At 37.4% G+C, this 19260-nt stretch overlaps 1 protein-coding gene across 5 annotated transcripts in view; it reads right to left on the bottom strand.

Moving 5' to 3' along the window:
- Positions 1 to 19260, bottom strand: part of LOC134529646 (tigger transposable element-derived protein 4-like) — a 70324-nt gene that overhangs the window by 23903 nt on the left and 27161 nt on the right. For 3 of the 5 annotated variants that reach the window (XM_063363956.1, XM_063363958.1, XM_063363957.1), the window contains exons 10-11: positions 14999 to 15116; positions 1706 to 4002 (exon numbers count right to left, since the gene is read on the bottom strand). In XM_063363956.1, coding sequence (XP_063220026.1) covers positions 1706 to 4002; positions 14999 to 15116 — 2415 coding nt within the window. Of the gene's footprint in view, positions 1 to 1705; positions 4003 to 6380; positions 15117 to 19260 lie in introns of those variants that run through there. The other 2 variants (XM_063363959.1, XM_063363960.1) reach the window with 2 other exon arrangements.

The raw sequence follows: 19260 nt of genomic DNA, 5'->3' as shown, positions 1-19260 counted from the left end.
TCAACTTTGCACTCCTGTTCCACACAATGGTTTAGACCATTTCTTTCATCCTCTAAACCTCAGAGGAAGCACAACTTGGCCAAATGTGATATCAAGACTTGTGCTCCTGCCGTATTTTTTTTTTGCAACATGCACAAAGCCACTCTATAAATGCAGCTGCCTAGCTATCTACACTTTTTCGCCTCATCTTGCATGAAACTTTTTACATGCATAATTATCTAATTATCTGCAGATGGAATAACATTTCTTCAGAAATTCAAAAATATTTGTTCATATAGTTTACAGTGGTATGTGCTAAAACTTTGGTCTTTGTACTTTAATTTTTTTTCTTTTTACACATTTAAGCAGTTTATCCGAATGGCTATGGTAAAACAACCTGAAACCTACAGTGTATATTATGTAGAGATTTCTTAATACAGCCTCCCCAACTACATACCTTGCAACCAGACCACACACCAGCCGAGGGTGGTGTTTGGCAGGCATAAGCTTAGTGAGGAATAGCAAAGATAAAAGTGTGAAGAAATGATAAGCTGCCTGCATGCCTAAGCTGTACGCTGAAACTGTACATCTAAGTGAGACCATGATTCCTGAAAGTTTGTAACATCATTCTGTAAACACCTTATATATATAAGAACGTCAAGCTCAAATTACAGTGTGGAAATAATATTTTTGGTAAAATTTTTGTTTAATGTTTTTAATGCTCACATTGTTCCCAAATCTTGCCAGAAGGTTAGTAGTTTAAGGATGGCTTTTACACTAAACCAACCTTACTGTCTTTCAAACAGCACAGTTATTCTCAACTTTCTATGAATGATAACCCATAACATTTTTGTCCATACATTTAAACAAATCTATATTAGTTGTGCATTCCAAGTATCTTAAAATAATACCAACAGAAATTTTCATAAAAATGTTTTCTTACTCCACATTTAAATTGTCTTGCCATTTTTATGTTAAGCTTAACTTACAGATTAAATTAAAATTAAAAATTAAATTATAATCTGAGCATGGTTTGTTATTTTTCAAAGAGTGGCTCGACTTTAAAAAAAAAAAAAATATGGACTGACTAGTCCATCTGGAGCAATGAGGTAGCCAGAGGGTCCAAACCCCTCCCTTCCAGGATTAAAAAAAAAAAAGTCAAATATAGAAAGAATATTATAGCAACTTAGCTACATAAGTTAACAGAGAGATTATTTAAAAATATTTTTGTAATCTTTAGTGGGCTACAATAATGAATTCCTCCCCATTATAGCTCGACATGCCTTGGACACAGAAGCAGCAGGAATTGTGTTTCCAATTAGTCTATATTTAATGCTGGTTTGCACAGGAGTCACTGTAAGAATTTATTTTATACAAACTTGACGTGTGTTTCATGTACTTAATAACATTAATGAATATGTATTTATGAATTGTTTTGATGAAATCATTAAAAAAATTGACTAAGGACAAAGTACTGAAAACAATCAAATAAAAACCAAAATATAAAATGTTAATTTTTCTTTTCTCAAGCAAAATCGTTACTGGAGTTCTAAAAGTTTACTATTCCCTGAGTTTTTAGTGAGACAGTCAATATTCCCTTAAAATTCAATTGATTATACATAAAACTTACTCATAAAAAATTATATCAGAACTTTGTCTCTCATTATTACAATGTTAAAAAATATATAATATGTAATAACTAATATTTCTATAAAGTAATACTTACTTCAGCATAGGAAGCTCAACAAATGATAGCTGGCTATCATCTTTATGGATTGATGGTATACAGCTTCCTTCATTTCCTTCATCAGTAGAGTTATTTTCAATTTGATGAAAACTTGAGCATTCAAATCCACACACACTTTGAGAAGTGACACACTTACAGCATGTCATTCCTGATACTGAGGTATCTCTCATTGTTTTTCCTACAGGTAACTGAAAATCATTGTATGACTGTCTCTCTGTAGCACGTAATTCTTCGCTACTAGTGGAGTCCAAATGTTTTGAGGTTTCTTGTAAAGTTCTACTGTTTTGATTACCACTACAAGGAACACAGTTTAATAAAGTTTTATGACTGTTTGTAAAAGAATTATGTTTACAGTTATCACATTGTTTTATTGAACAACTTTTACTTCGACACAATTCCACACCTTTTTCTTCTGTGAGCCTGTTAAGGGACCTAGATGAAGCACACTTTAATAAATGTGGTAGTTCCACACTTGGCTTCTCCTTAGATGTGCAATTTTTTCGTTCTAATTCTACACAGGACGAACAAACTGACACAAAATTATGTCTGTCAGTCTTTGAAGAAAATTGTTTACTGAAATCTTTACAGGAACACAAATGAGCATTATTTTCTTTTAAAATTACATTAGACACCTCGGTTGTTACAAAAGAATGATCACAGTTGCAAACATTACGTATTTCATTAGTCCTGCACCTTTCACAAACTGACAAACTATTATTCACAGTGTTCACATTAACAATATCTGTGCCAAAACCAGAATCATTGTCAGAACTTGTACTATGTGAATTGTGAACTGCGTTTCCTAACCCTACTAATTGTTCGTCACCTAGAAGAAACACGATCCTACTTGAATCTTTACTAGTATCAACTGCAGATTCAGAAAGCCTGTTGCCACTTTTCTGAACTGTTCCTTCACTACTGAATTTGTCCAAGAATGTCACTGCAGATGCTATTTGGCGTTCGCTTTCTACTTTTTTGGGAAGATACGTATTAAACTGAGTAAGGGCAGCAACAGCTGGCTTCTTCTGTGCATAATTCATGCTGCTTTTTGCACAGCTATATGAGGATGTGCTATTCCTGGAAACATGTGCATTGGTGTCCTGTAAATACTCTGGATTTATATTTTGATCCACACTCTCCAGTTCTTCAATTACCAAGCCACTTCCACGTTCCAATATTAGTAATTCTGCAAGACTAGGATAGATTTTACAATATTCTTTATGACTGCCAACATTTGAAGCATTTGGTTCATCACTCATGTTTGTTGTATAAGATGTGTTACTTAAATTTGACATCAAACTAGACGTACGTTTCATTCCACCACCTGCATATGCTTTAGAGTTGTCAATAAAGCATGTTGCTTCCCCATCTAGAACTATTTTACCGACAGTATCTTTTAAATTTTTTTCATAATTACTAAGTTCTAACGATTCATTCAAAAAAAGTTCAGGATATTTTACGTCGCCACACTTAAATGATGTACTATCTAGATTGCTTGTGCTGGCAAATGTTGATGCAGAAGAATTTAATCCATTATATGGTATAAAATGTTCAGTATTTTCTGAATCTATTCCAATTTTACTGTTGGAACTGCATGTAAATGTATCTCCTTTGAGGATCAATGATGAATTATTATAGTCAGTTAGTGGTAATTCTACGCTTGGCTCAAGTCTTTCACTCAAAACATTACCATAAATATTTTGATTCAAATCAAGCTGTTTTATTTCAGACTCTTCAATTTCATCTAGCAGCAATGAACAATTAGTCAAAATACTTGAGACGTGGTTCTTCCTACTTAATTTACAGTCCACTTCTTGATTAGGAATCTCTTCAGAACTTATATTCAAATCACTTTCCCCTTCTAATGGTGACACATCAACAGACTGTTCGAGTTCACTGGGGTCATAAATTAAAATTTGATTTAATTTCTGTGAATTTCTTTCATCAGACACATTTGATGAAACATCCACTTCCAATGTCGACAAAGATCTAGTCTTGAAGCTTACAGCTGATGGTAATGACTGATCCAAAGATGTTTTAAGTAAACTATCTTCTAGTTCTTTACTACAGCGGCTACTTGTTTTCTTGGAAATTTCCCCACATCTAATGAAGTAGGATAGCGAAGTGAGTATCTTGTCCAATACATCAACTTTCTTACCACCCATGCCAGTCACGATGGTGCGAGCAATTTTTGTTGGATGACCCAGTGCACCACATAGATCGCCAAGCTGTGCCCACAGTGGATTGTAGGGATGGGAGAGAGCCAGTACTTTCATCTGAGGAAAAATAAACAAAACAAACATTATTAATACATTGAAGTGTTTTATGAAAAACTAGTAAACTATCTCATTCCAAATGTCAGGTCGACTGATTAAATATGACTAATTGAAAAACACACTTATGTGAAGCAAAACAAGGCACATTGCACAATACAGTGAAACCTCTCTGAAACGACCCCTCACGGTTCCCAGGAATAGGGTCGTAATAGAGGGGGGGTCGTAATAGATTTTTCCCGAAATTTTCAGTTGATTTCGACCCCCCCCCCCCTTCCCCCACCATCAATTACTCGTCAAGAAACCAGCCGTACAATGGCAGGATGCTGTCACTCACAATGCCAGTCGGCTTGCTTTAAACCCACTTCAACCTTCATGACAAGTCCGTCGCCCTACAGGCCACCTCTAAAGAAAAGACAGTTTATTTTTAGTGATTAGTTTACATGTACGTTTTCTTGCTTTCCGTAGTTAAATAGCTATGCAGCAAGCTTTAAGGTCAAAATTATTAAATTAATAAGTTTCAAAAAGATGGTATTTTCAATGCGCTGGATTTAAGAGATGATATTCTAATGTAGAACACAGCTTGTCTCTGGAATGAACAGCGCTTTTATACGGCTGCAGTGACTCATCGGCAGCATACGTCTTAGCTTGGTTTGAGGGAGGGAAGGGGGTGGCTTGCTGCAGTCTGCTGTTCCTCTGCCAACTATTAATACTATTAATACCCAATTTTATGAACCCCGGATTTTACGAAGCATCAAGATTACGAATATATTCTCAAGAACCGTAAAAAAAAATCGGAAATTTTGACACTAGGTACAACCAAAATCTGTAAAAAAAAAAACTCATAACAAAAGCTTTTAAAAAGATATTATTTACCGCACAGCGTATATTTTGTAAGGGCTTTTCATATTCTAATGTTCGTATAAGAAGAACAAAAAAAATCGGACATTCCTTTTAAAACACGACGGCCGTAGCTTGTACGACGTAAGTGGGAGCGCGGGAAATTCGTCAAACAGGCTGGCTGCAGCTCTCCTTCCTTTGTTCATTCAAGGTTCATCCCTCCCAGATTCCACAAACCATCCTGTCTCGCTCTCTATCTCTCTCTCTCTCTCTCATCCCCCACCCTCCTATTTTAACTTCTCCCACCTTCTGCGTGAGAAACTGTGTACAACCTTATCCCCTCGACCCTTCCCACCCCCTCCTCCCCCCTCGTCACCTCTTCCTCACTCCGTTGCTTTGTGCGATGAAAGCCAGGTTGTATACTCCATTCCCGGTAAAATAAAAACATTTTGAAGACCCCTCGGCACCTACTCACCGTTAAGACTGTATGTAGTTATGGTACAATTTGTTTATAAGTCACAGAACAGTATTTCTGCTGGAAAATCACCGAAACTTAAAAAACTTCTTGTATGGAAACATTTAGTAGGACCATAAAAGTATTTATTTACCGCAAAAGAACTATACTCACCATTCCCTCCGTTCAACAATACGGGTGGGTGACGCATGGCTACGAAGCGTTTCCCTGTCAACATGTTTCACACTTCAAAAAAAAAAACTTTTTTACCTTAAAAAGTGTCACTTAGGGTGGCTGGATGGATTCAATATTCACCATAACATCAATGACCATAAAGCGAAAGTAATTCTGTTCGTAGGGTTAACTAGCCACGATGTTTTTTTTTTATTTAAATAGTTTTTAGGCTTAGTAAATATGTTTATACCAATTTTTTTCATAATGTTAAATGTATGCTGCAGTGAATGGTGGAAAGTGTTTTAAATTTGGCTTCTAAGAGCACAATGTACGGTAACAGCCTATAATCCCCTCAGTAGTAAACTGGCACGGTAAAAATAAAAATAAAGATAGCGCCCCTCAGTAGCAAGCTGGCATGGTAAAAATAAAAATAAAGGGTCGTATTATCTGCTCTCCACAATCTACACCAGCCACGGCAGCAGAGTAAAAAATAAATTCTGCCTGGACAGCGGATAAAAGAGGCATAAGTGACACAGACTGGACTTGTCAAACTTGTACTTTTTGCTCTACAATGCTGTTTCAAGACCTAGAACCACAAGGACCGCAGTTTAAAACATAATACCCCACAAAAGCAATCTAAAACATTCTTGGCCACCTACCATCTCCCCTCTAATTTATCAAAATAAAAAGTGGGTGGATGTATTACGTGGTTGTATACGGTAAACAAAGATGTGATAATAAGTTAAATTTGTTTAACTTCAAAAATAATTTACGATTTTGAGAAGCGGGATAGTTTATTTTACCGTGCTGTTTAGATAAAACAGCATTTATCTTTTAAATATTCAGTGCAACCGCCCCATCATTGTTTTAAATAATTTAATTTATTTTAAAATTTACACAAGTAAATTCAGAATTTTTTTTAGCAGTAGACTAATGCAATGCAAACTTAAAGAGTTCTGCTTAACGTTTAACATAAAAGTAGGCCTTTTTACAAAACCATCACCCATACAATGGCAACATCCAGCACTGAATATAACTCACCCGTTAAGTCATAATATCCAACAACGTAATTGACGTGACAGCTGGTCATTATGTTGTAAACACTAATACGTGCTCTACATACGTAACACACCAACGTATGTTTTAATGAACATGTAAGTTAAGTTACATATTCCACACTGTTAACTTTCACTTCAACAAAGAAATGTTTTAATGTACGAGGGGGAAAAAATATACACGTAAACTCATTTAATGAAAAAAAATCAAGTTATATTAAAACTGCCCTACTTTTTAAAAAAGTCCTTAATTGAGGTCTGTTTCTGCTTAATGGCAGCTTTCTCGACAAATTCTTTCAATTTTGTAAAGTGAGACCACATCTCCTCACTTGCACCATGATGTCGTAGCATTGATGCATAGACGTCTCCAGCTTTGAGGACGTCTCTCGTTGTGGGAACGTCTTCGAGTTCTTCCATTTCTCCTTCCCCCTCTTCGTCACTGGAGTCTTGCTGTAATTTTCCGGCATCATCAAGGGCACCGCAAACTGCGACGTCATCGTCCACTCTCACAAATTCCTCAAATGTACAGTCTGGGGCCAAATGCTGCCACATTTGATCGTCGCAAGGCCTAGTAACAGTGCAAGGGGAAGGTGTCAACACTGTCACAGGGCCCAGCTCCGGTTCCGTTGAAGGGCCTGGCTGGGGTTCGGCATCCATTGTCGGCGGGTCGTCCGGGTCTTCAGAGTTGGCAGCAGCAAGAGGCACATGGACGGTAGCCTCTTTGTCGACTGGTGTGACAAAGTGGGCATGTCGGAAGCAGTTGGCGATAATTGTAGGCTGCACGGCCCTCCAACTAGCAACAATTGCTTCTATCCCTCTAAATACATCCCACTTCTTGACATCTTTGCCAATTTCCATTTTTAAAACCATGCTCCGCACGAGCATTTCGCGGAACTTCAGTTTCACTTGCTGTATTATGCCTTGATCCAGAGGCTGAAGCACACTGGTGGTGTTCTTTGGCAGGAACACCAGTTCAATGTTCCTGAGGTTGTCGACAGCAGGATGTGCTGGGCAATTGTCGACAAAGAGAACAACTTTTCGGTTGGCTGCGCCCATCTTTGCATCAAAGCCGCGAAGCCATCTCATGAACACCGTTGAAGTCATCCATGCCTTTTTATTAAAATCGTAATCACATGGAATTACATTGCCCTTGAATCCTCTGGGTTTCTGGAATTTTCCTATCACGAGAGGCTTCATTTTGTCACTGCCGTCCATGTTGCAGCACAGAAGGACGGTGAGGCGCTCTTTGCTTCGCTTTGCACCCTTGCACATGTCACCTTTCATAGCTAGAGTACGATCTGGCATCAGATTATAGAACATCCCCAGCTCGTCCGCGTTGTAAACATCGCGAGGCGGGTATCGGCAAAGGATGTTTCCAAGCAAGGGCAACCATTCGTTCACAGATTGTGGGTCGACTGACGCACTTTCACCAACGATTTTACGACTCGATATGCCATGACGAACTTTAAAACGATCCAGCCAACCGTTTGAACATTTGAAGTTCTCAATGCCTAACTTCAAGCTTAATTCGTCTGCCTTTTTCAGCATCATGGGTCCGCTTACAGGCAGGTTTTGCGCCCTAAGCTGGCCAAACCACTCCAGCATTGCTTCCTCCAGATTCGCATGTGTCACGCCCCTCAAATTCTTCAGCTGGACGTTGCGGCCGTCCTTCAAAACGGCATTTACTATTTCTTCCCTTTTTTTTATTATTGTGAAAAGAGTTGATTTCGGAATGCCATGTCGTCGCGCGATATCCGTCTTCGACAGCTTCTTCTCATCCACTTCCTGTATTATCTCGTACTTCTTAATGAGTGACAAGCTGGCTCGTTTAACACTCATTTCGTCAAAACCGCAAATCCGTATGAAATAAAACAAATGTGTAAATCGCCAACAGTCGTCACAAAACCCAACCTTTCAGGTAACCAAATCGGGGGGAAAAAATTTGCATAAGTCGTCAACAATAGTTCACAAATTCAAGCCAGAAAATATACCAAGTCGCGACTTCAAAAACTAAACATTGTTAACCAATAGTAATTAAAATCAAGAGAAAGCCAGCAGGTAGCTTTGCCTAATTGGGTATGACATTAGACACTCGCAAAAAGCTAAACGTAAAAACGTCGCCACAAAAATCTTTAACTGCGCACCCTGCCAGCAAAAGGACGTGGAATGGGGGTTGTCAAGTGCTGACAGCGGTCGACAGGAAGTGGTATCTATTTTTAGATACGCGCTGCCTGCAGCAGTACAGCACTCGGCAAGAGAAACGCAGTAACACGCTACTAACTACAAAAAATTTATTTTCCATCCGATTTTCTTCGGATTTTCGGCAATTTTTTCACGGTTCCTCGAAATCGGGTTGTAATAGAGAGGTGGTCGCAATAAATGGGGTCGCAACAAAAAGGTTTTACTGTACCTTCACCTAACATAAATAGCAAATAAAGCACGGCAATATGTGGGCTTATCTCTACTATGGGGAAATCTTCCACCATTCTATACCTAAAAAGAACCAGCAAATTTCTTTGCATCTTGAATTAACAGGTGATCAACTGCAAAATTAATTTATATTAGTTGTTAAACCCAGTACATTGCAAATCAGGCACACATTTTGAATTGCAACCTTCGTCAGCTGAATTTCATGTGCCCCAGATTATATCAGGTGGGTGCCCTGGCCTCATTTTCTGTAGTTGTTTATAAGCTCACCGAACAAAAAATTAGTCACCCTAGTGCACATTACAGAAGGATCACTAGGCCTGTACAGATGGCACAACGAAACAGTCCTGTGTTCAACCGCACGCACACTGCCTCTATGTGAGCATAAGGCAGTAGCGATCAGTGAGACATTGATGTTTCAAGCTGACAATGTACGTTAACATGAGTAGATGTGACAGCGTGGCAAAAAGGGGCAATTGTGTTTAGCCATGCCCATGGCCATACGGTAGACAAAGTTGCTGGATTTGTTGGTGTTTCGCAGCAGACTGTACAACGTGTCTACTAGCAGTGGTGTACTACACGTGGCCAGGAAACATGACGTCAGAATTGTGGTTGGAAAAATATTCTTACTGAGAGGAACCAGAGATGTGTTTCTCGGCTTGTGAATCAAAATCGCTTCCAAACCCGACATGAAATTGTTGTAGTCAGTGAATGATGGTGCATCATAACCTGTTAGCGAGAGAACATTATGATGGGAACTGCATGTTATGAAGATTTGGAGTCGGTCACCTCGCAAGAGGCCATTGCTCACAATGGCACATCAGGTTCTGCGCGTTTTCAATGGGCTAGAAATCAACGAACGTGGACAGTAGCTGACTGGCGGAACGTAATGTGGCCTGACAAATCACGTTTTTGCCTGTATTCCAATGACGCACATCCTCGGGTGCACCGAAAGCCAAATTAAATATTTCATCCTGGATGTGTGCAAGGTCAGGTTCAAGCCTGAGGTGGGTCTGTGATATTTTGGGGATGTTTTTCGTATCATGGATTGGGCCCACTTACTGTGTTGCCTTTAAATCAACATCTGCATGATGAGTATACCCCAATTTTTCAAGATAACAACTGCAAAGTTCACAAGCTGGACGCATATATGACTGGTTTTATCAACACTCCCCCACCCCATTACATCTCAATTGACCTGCAAAATCATCTGACTTGAACCCCATTGAAAATCTGTGGGACATGTTAGAACAGCACGTTAAATCCCAACATCGCATCCCCGCAGTTTGGTGCAATTGCACAATCAAATCCTCAGCGAGGGGCTTAACTTGGATGCGACGTACCTGCACAACCTTGTGGACTTACTTTCTAACTGAATCCAGGTGGTTCTTAAGTCCAGAGGCTGAGTTACACAGTATTAAATGATGCTTTGTAATGATTTCTCTAGGGTTGACTAATTTTTTGTCTGGTGAGCTTACTATCTGAGAGAGGGAACAATAAGTCCATGGAAAAGGTGTGCTAAGTTAATACATAGCCTCTTAACACCCATGGCAACCCTCTGCCTCCTCGTGGAACGGGCAGTTTTTACAGAAGAGGGCTTTGATGGGATATCCTTATCTAAGTTCCCAGTACGTTTGAATGGGGACAGGTGGGTATCCCCAGAATGCATATAAGGGTATTCCTTAGTACACAGAGGAGAAGCATGAGTGCTACCATGGACGGATCTAACCGGGCCTCAACAGACTGTAAATCCCCCGTCTGGATCGATCAATTACCTTAAATTAAATACATACCCTGGAAATCCCGCATGGCAGCAATACCTGGCCTTAATCAGCTGTAAGCTTTTGCCATTAGAAATTTCTAACGAATGGGGAATTTTGGTTTAAGAAAATTTTAGACAGGAAAAATATTTCCTGCAGGAAACAAGACGGGATCAGGAATCACTTAAGGTTACAAATTTAAAAAATGTCTATACTCACAAATAAAAAATTGAGTTATTTTACTGTGTAGGCCCAAATCTTGTGATTATAAATTGATATATGCAAGTATTACTACGAACCACTAAAAACCACGAAATAAGGGTAAATTAATTTTATTTTATAACCACAAAATTAAAAAAAAAAAAAATTTGCCCAATTGTTATTAAATATTTCATATTTACACTTTTAACAAGAGTTATTCACTCGTTTTAGTGATTTGCGATGGCCACGTACCAATTCGGCAATATTACAAACACATTTACAGCACTTTTATTTACACTAATGTTTTTTATTTTTTGCTTTCGAGTCGCAAGTCGTGATATCCATAGTGTCAGTGAAAAATGCAGCAAGTAAGCTACTACTGTGTAAACACTGTGGTAGATCAATTGTAACTATTATTTTAAACATTGTTTCAACTAACATGTTTATATTTTCACATAGCACAACAGTTCCCATGCTATTTGTTCATGTTATCCAAGGTCGTAGACCATTTTGTTTATTTACTTTTCCCCATTCTGGTGCATGTTACAAAACAAATAAATAATTGTTTCTTACACGTTTAACACTTTGTACTTTCAATCGTGGAAGAGACTCATTCTGCTATCGTTTCACTACAGTAGTGAAATAACTTTATTTGTTGTATGTATCAAAGGTGAATAAAATGCTCATTTATGACTGTGCCTGTGAATGTTGAAAATAATTTGTTAGAACAATTGCAGCATACCGACATGTAGTATACAACTACAGTAAGTTCGTTAAACCGGAAAAAGTTGTTTCCCGCCCCACGTTTTGAAAAAAATATGTTCCTATTTTTCCCCAAAATATTGGGGTCCCCCCCAGCTCTAATAAAAATTGTTTACATGTGAAGCCATATTAGCTGGAGCAAGTCCAAGTACTCTGCTGGCAGCACAGATGAAGCAGAACGACGGGGGTTAATGACATGATGTGCTAAGTACTGCTTCATCACTTTGCCGCTGAATCTGCTTAGCGTTTGGTTGGAGTGAAAGGCCGAAGGAAGCGGAAGATGAGATGCAGATATGTAAGACATACTACTGAAATGGTGTTTGTGCCATTATGAAGGTTTATATGATATAATAAAATCATCGTTCGTAGAGCTATGAAGTTCATATCATTTATGGTAACTAACAAATTGCTCTGTAAAGAGTTGTGAAATTAATTGAGTGAGCTCATTTTGTTAGCGCTACAACAAATGAATGTATTAAAAGATTCGCTTAGCTCCATGTCTGACTCCAAAACAAGAAGTTCACTACAAAGAATGCCCTATGACCACACTCTTACCAGAAACTGAGCAGACCTCAATAAAAATAATGACATTGCAATCCTGGACAAGAAAAAAAAAATCATTTTAATATACTTTCATCATTATTATTTCTTTCCATTGGTAATTTTATATGCTTTAGCAGTTTTTTTGAGGGTGCCAAATAATTAGAGCTGGGCCGATCACCTATTTTGCCGATCATGCCGATGCTGATCATCTGCTGCCGATCTTGCCGATCTTCTGAGCCGATTAGAGCCTTTCAGGTACCTCTGAATTGATTAATTTTGTAATAAACAAAATTTTAAACAACCTGAAAAAAACTGGAAATGTGTGGCCTATCCAAGCAACATCACAGGATTTAAAATTGACAGTTTTTTAATGTAAGTGTGAATTACTTAAGGAGAGAATTTCCAATTTAAATTTTCAATACTAATTACAATTACAACCAATGCTGTTGCTGTAAGATCAGATACTTGTGATTTGTGGGTCAGATCTTCATGCACCTGTATTTCCATTGCTTTGCTATGAAACGTCAGTAAATGTCTAAATAAATTTGTTGTCCTGAATCCTCGTACACTGGTACCGCCACGTGAAATTATAGCGTTACAGAAATTACACGTTGCTTTTGACAGATCACTATAAACGGTGAAATATTCCCCAGACAGAACTGCTTTTCTTTGACATGATTACTTATAAATCACCACACACACTTAACTGCGTTAACATGTAATAAGGTCAAACCAAAACTTTACCTAATCACAACTCCGTCATTCTGTGATCCGTGTGTGCCGGTAGACGTAGCGATAATTTTATTGCCCTTCCTTCCCCCCAGTGCCGCCAAAAAACTTTCAATAATTCCCGATTGTAAGTTAATTTGTGAATACGAAATACCACTAAATGGGGAACAAAACTCTTCATCAACCAGGTTTTTATACAAAAGAAAAATAAGCTCTATTTCCCGCTAAACAGGATAAGAATATTAATTTCGCTAAACAAAACTTTCAATACGCCATATTTAGCGAGAAAAAACTAAATAGATGAATTCCCGAAGAGGTAGTTGTTTACTAACCACGAGACTACTTGCGCCATTAATCCGTACGAATTCCGTCGCGCGACGCACGTCACTCTAATATCTGGTGTCACATAACCAACCTAAACAACAGTCGCCATTCGCCATTGCGGTAATATTAACCGTAAATGGTAAACAAATACATAGTTTTCGGTTCGTAAATGATAAGAAATAACTTTGCAAATAGTATAATGGAAAATTATTTTACCGAAAGTACCGTAAATATACGTGGAAATTGATACTTTGGTATGTAACTGTTCAATGTTTATAAAACTTACGCTATTTGTTTACTTTATTGGTATTTTTTTTTTGTGTGTGGTTAGTTTTAAATTATTAAATCCTATTATTTTTCTATGAACAATTGAATTTTCTTCCCGAAAAGTACCGTAAACAAACATGGAAAGTTGTTAGGTATAGATAATTATTCAATGTTATAAGTTTGCAGTAGGAGACCAATGATCGGCTCAAATAATCGGCTACGTTTAACAAAATCGGCCAATTATTACGATTGGGGATCGGCATTGGCCCAGCTCTACAAATAATGTACTCCTAAATTTATTGCAGATTTTCAACATGCAGCTTATTTGTTAAGGGTTCAACTGATTCTAAATTTCAAAGAAAAATTCAAACAAGTTTTCATACATGAAAATATATTCCATGCTTTCTACTTTGAACTTTGATTTATAATTTATGGTGGACTAAAATTCTGACCCTGAGTTGTCTTAAGATATGTTTACTCTTTGCACATGCCTAGTTCATGTACATAGTAGTGATGTGCGAGTCTCGGCATCATCGAGAACGAGTCGAAACAGAAATTTTGTCGATCTCGTCTCGAGATAATTTTTTTGGCTCGGAATTTTCGAGAATTTTTTAAACAAGAAATAGGTTAGGTAATATAATATATTGAGGCAGCATTTTGCGTTGCGTGTTGAAATAATTAACATATCTTCAACGTAACGTAGATCGAATAAAATAAAATATACTTGTTACGATAGTATACACGATAAATTATTAAAAAGTTAAAAACTAACAACTTCAGTTCACAAGTCACTACATGAAACGGTAAACGTAAACAATGAATTGTGCTGTGGTTATCACATTAAATTACAGAAGAAAATGATTATTTTCCGTTAATAAAACCAACATTAAAGTTAAAAATAAATCATTTTCGTTATCAATATCAAGTATCAACGTAAATCGTTACGGTAAAAAATAAAAATATAAACATGACTGCAGAATTCTTCCGCGATTGCATTTTGTTTTATGGCCTTATGTTATACACACGGCCAGCAGTATATAACAAGCAACATGATGTTTAAATTGCGGTCCGTATCGATAGTGACATATCGATAGTGGTGAATGTTCAGACTTTCATGATCAAGTACCGTCCATGGCTCAAGGAAACTGTATAGACTATGGAATCAATAACGTATGTTTACAATTACATACGACAGTAGGCAAATAAACTGTTGAGTGTAAAGGTAAAGTTGTAATTGCAATTGCAGTTGTGGATACTTGATAAAATTATTGAATAATTATGTATGTTTGTCAGATTATTGAGTTTTACTTTTTTGGATCATATTATCCTGTTAACTAAAGTACAGATTTCTCGATCTCGACTCGATTCTCGAGAATTTTTAAATTGCTTTCTCGATCTCGTCTCGAATTCAAAAAAGTCTTTCTCGCACATGCCTAGTACATAGTGCATTATTTCAATCTTACCAGTTTTGATGCACATGGTGTTTTACAGTTGTTCAAATGCATCATTTTTTCTGGCAACACAGTGCTAACCCAGCCCAAATGGTGTGTTAAAACTGCAGTCAAAAGAGTGCTCACAAAGCTGAAACAAAATAAACACCATGATTTCAACATTTAACCTACATGTGAGTACAAAATTTAAAGTCAATGGATCAGTTTACAGCAGTAAAATATTTTTTTTATATTCAATACAAACATCGATCAATATATGAACAATATGAGTCAAGATTCCCATTTATAGGGTTGAAATAATTATTTCCTTAATCACTTCAATATATCCCCAAGTTAATTTTTCCCATTCAAAACGTTTGCGTTTACAGATGCTTCCTGTATATAACGTTCATCATTTAAGGAATAAAATAATGTAACAAAGTTTATCTTTACACTCTTAAACAATTTTTATCATTAAACTTTTAAACAATTGTTCCAGAACAGTAACAAACATGACCGTCAAAATCTTTGCGCATGCCGCATGCTGTTACGATATATTTTTCGACCAATCATATGCTTGCATTCGTATCCTTTGTGAGGCTGTTCCATCTGTACACCACTGTTTACCGTGCGTTTTCGTTCACGGAAATGGCCTGAACTGTCTTTTGTTTTCTGCACACTTTGCGCGCGAAAGCGACACCGCGTGGCGCCAGCTCAATCGTCGCTCAACCGGCGCAAAGACTGGACGCGCTCACGCACCCTGGAGTCATCATCTCTTTGTCGTCACCGTATTTAGCTGCCATAGAAAGTTCTTCTGTAAACCTTTTCTTTCGCTCCGCAGTCGGCCTCCATTCGGCTCAAATTAAATCTCCGCCGCTTAACGTAATTCTTTCATCGTTTCATTAACGCAGACCTGCCAACATTCAAATTTAAAAAATCATGAGGTCCTCGATAAAAATTTTCAGGCCCATAAATACAGGTTAGATATAAAAAACAACAAAAGAGAATCTTTAAATTTAAGTGACATACCTGTACATATGTTACATGGTCTCTGCTTCAAAATTTATTTCAACAAATTATAGGTTGCAGATTTAATTTAGTTGAACATAATTTAGCGCTGTCGTGTAGTAATCATGCAGGGCCGCAACTAAAAAAGATGTAAAATAACATTCTGCTCGTGTAACACTATTATCAATGTTCACAGCAAAATCAATTTTTTTATTGAAAGCAATACACTTCACATGTTAGTTGTGTTTTTTGTAGCGACATGTTTCACAATGTCTCCACTTCCAGTATGCGAGATAGAAAAATCAGCACGGAACACGCTACAAAACGCAAAATTACTTCCTTTACATGACTCGAGTATTGATGGAAACTCGTTACTGTAAGCTTTCGTAAAACTTGTTTTGTAACTTTTACAAACAAAATCTTGGGGCCCCGAAAAATCGTGAGGAAACACTATTTTGGCGTGAGGGCGTGAGATGGACCTTAAAATCGTGAGTCTCACACCAAAATCGTGAGAGTTGGCAGGTCTGTTAACGTGTTCGTGGTTGAGACTTCACGGGACTGTAGTTGAAGGGCCATGCCACGTGGACCCCTCCTCGGTTGGTGGGTATTAGCTACCGGACTTTCGGACATCACCCGCACTGGGCTCAACGTGAGCCTTGCTTAATCTACAGTAATTTCAACTTGGGCATGCTGGGACGGGTCATGCAGTGACCACGCTGGACGCGTACCTACAGGGACCCTCCGTCCAAGCCTAATACGGTATGTAGTTTCTCCTTTCAATGCAAATAGTGTAGTTGCTGCCACAGGACCATAAGTAATTTTAGTATCCAGCGTGAACTGCTTCATCACCCGCGTAGTAATTGTCAAGCATAATATTTGTGTGTTTGTTAAGGGCCTAATTTTTCTGTGTTTTCATCCATGTCATTCTGCGTCTGAAACTCTCATCACGCATCTAGCCACCATCACTTTCACCATCTTCAACATGCGGTTCGTAACTAACATTGTCAGACAGTGTGCTGGGACAGCACCGTGTACACCAGAGTCGCCTTTGTGCATTAAAACAGACGTCTTGCGAACTGAACTGGTAGTCATTCCGCACGGAACCGTATCACCACGTCCCCTCTGCACACCTACCCCTGAGAGCGACAAACTAGCTGCCAGCGACCGGGGTTCAAACCTGGGACACCAACATTCACAGGTTGAATATGTTGAAATAATTTGTGGCATAACAACATACACAAGGAGGTACTGTGATGAAATTTCAGTTTTGGCCCTTAATAATAGTAATGATGAAAATATCAAAAAATTCAACATGGTGTGTGAGACAGCCGTAACCAGCTCCATTTCTAGAAAATATATTTATTATTTAATCACTTTACGACATAACCTGCATTTATCATTTAACAGATCAAATCTGGCAGTACTCTTAATAAAAATTAACACCTATCTTTCAATTCAAGCATATGTTTACCATGCAAATGGTTTACCTGAGTAAGTTTCAACATGACTACATATTTTGTTAGTTTTCATATGCAGATTAAACATTTGTAGGGAAAAATTATTTACAAATGAGTTTTTTATAAATTACAGGCAAGGGAGTCCATAACGACCCAGGCCACTTACTGCCTTCCCCACCTGTTAAACGGCTTTATTAGGTATGACTTATTATTCTCGTATCATGTTCGGCACTATGGTTGGTTTTTGATATCAGTTAAATACCAGTTTCTTTACTTTTAAGATGTATCCTGTGTGCCATATGTTTTATGATCATGATTTAAATTGTTTAAGAGTTTCTGATGATTTCCTTGTTTATGGTGAGTAAGCCACTTAAAGTTGTTTTTACATGTTTGTGTATTCATGTAGTTGCATTTTTATGTATTTTCCAATAATTTTTAAGTATTGTTTTTTTATTCATAAATGCATGTTAACATAATTTGCTTTTGTATTTTTTTTTGTAAAGGTTCTTTGTTTGAACAAGCTAATGTAATAGTCTGCCAGTTGCATAAGAATTAGAGAACAACAGAGAGTTCTGTAACCGTGCGAAAAACTGGATCTTAGTCAAAGTGCTGTTGCCAAGTGCCACAATGGCTGATATTTTTCGGTGTAATTTTGTGATTGGGTGTAAATTATGTCACATGAGCGCCCTTTGTCCTTTCTCAGGAAGAAGTGCGACCATGTAGGCAGTCAGCGTCTATACGCGGTACCGGCAGGTCGCATGTTGGGCGGTGGCTCACAAACAACATATAAACGTGAGTTGAACAGAGAATTTTGTGGCTGTGATACGGGGTTCGCCGATCTTTAAACTTTATTTTCTCAACTTTTGGAACTTTTAATTATAATTCATTGACCAAAAAAGTCGGCATTTAGCCAATACCAATGAGTGGATAATTTCGCCATTGTTCAAAGGACTGAGTCCTTCGGTCTGTAGCGTAAGTTGCAAGCAACCACAGGATTTACTTTTGAACAGCTTTTAATTTAATACTAATTAATCAGTACATGTGAACAGTAAATTTGTGTTTTTGGAAATCAGTGAAGATGTTTTGTGTGACTTGGTTGCATATTCAACATGAATTGGTTCTCGTAGTCGGAAGATGGTGGCCATGATGACTATGAATTTTCTTCAAGTATTAATAAAAAACTGCTAATATCAGTTTGTGTCCAAGAGATGTTATTTCAGTAACAAATTGTTAACAGTAACATTTCCTCTGGAACTTACATATTTTTTCAGTGCCCAACTAATTTCTGAGAGAGTTCATGAATGTGCACTCTAGACCAACATTGAGCTAGCCGGAGGTCTGGGGTGTGACAAATCAATCCCCATAAAAAAAGTTCTACACACTTAGATATATTTTTCTTTTAAAATTAATAAAATTTGGTTTGATATATGCTTAGAAAAATTATAAATATTTTTTTTTTTTTTTTACTTCATTTCACATGTGCCAGCAAACAAAATTCATGCAGTGCACTTTGACTCATCTTGTAATTTTAATCCTTGCAGAAATGCCTTACTTATATCACTCCAACAGCATTCTGCTGTGAACTAATACATACTGTTAGAATACCATTGTAAGAATGGTGCAAAAAAATCTATTAAACTCCACACCAAACCAAAATAATTAACATTGTTTTAATTAAAGCCCACACGAAGGAGAAAAAAAATCTTTCAAAGTTGTTTGTTTCTAACAACAAAGAACTAATTATAAATCAGCAGCTATATAATATTTTTACATTATTTTTAGACAAATTATTTTTTATTTTTGTGGATTACATGAAAATTGTAAACATGA

This window comes from Bacillus rossius, chromosome 2 (genome assembly GCF_032445375.1).
Source record: "Bacillus rossius redtenbacheri isolate Brsri chromosome 2, Brsri_v3, whole genome shotgun sequence".
Taxonomy (NCBI): Eukaryota; Metazoa; Arthropoda; class Insecta; order Phasmatodea; family Bacillidae; genus Bacillus; species Bacillus rossius.
This window is presented reverse-complemented; position numbering and strand designations above follow the sequence as displayed.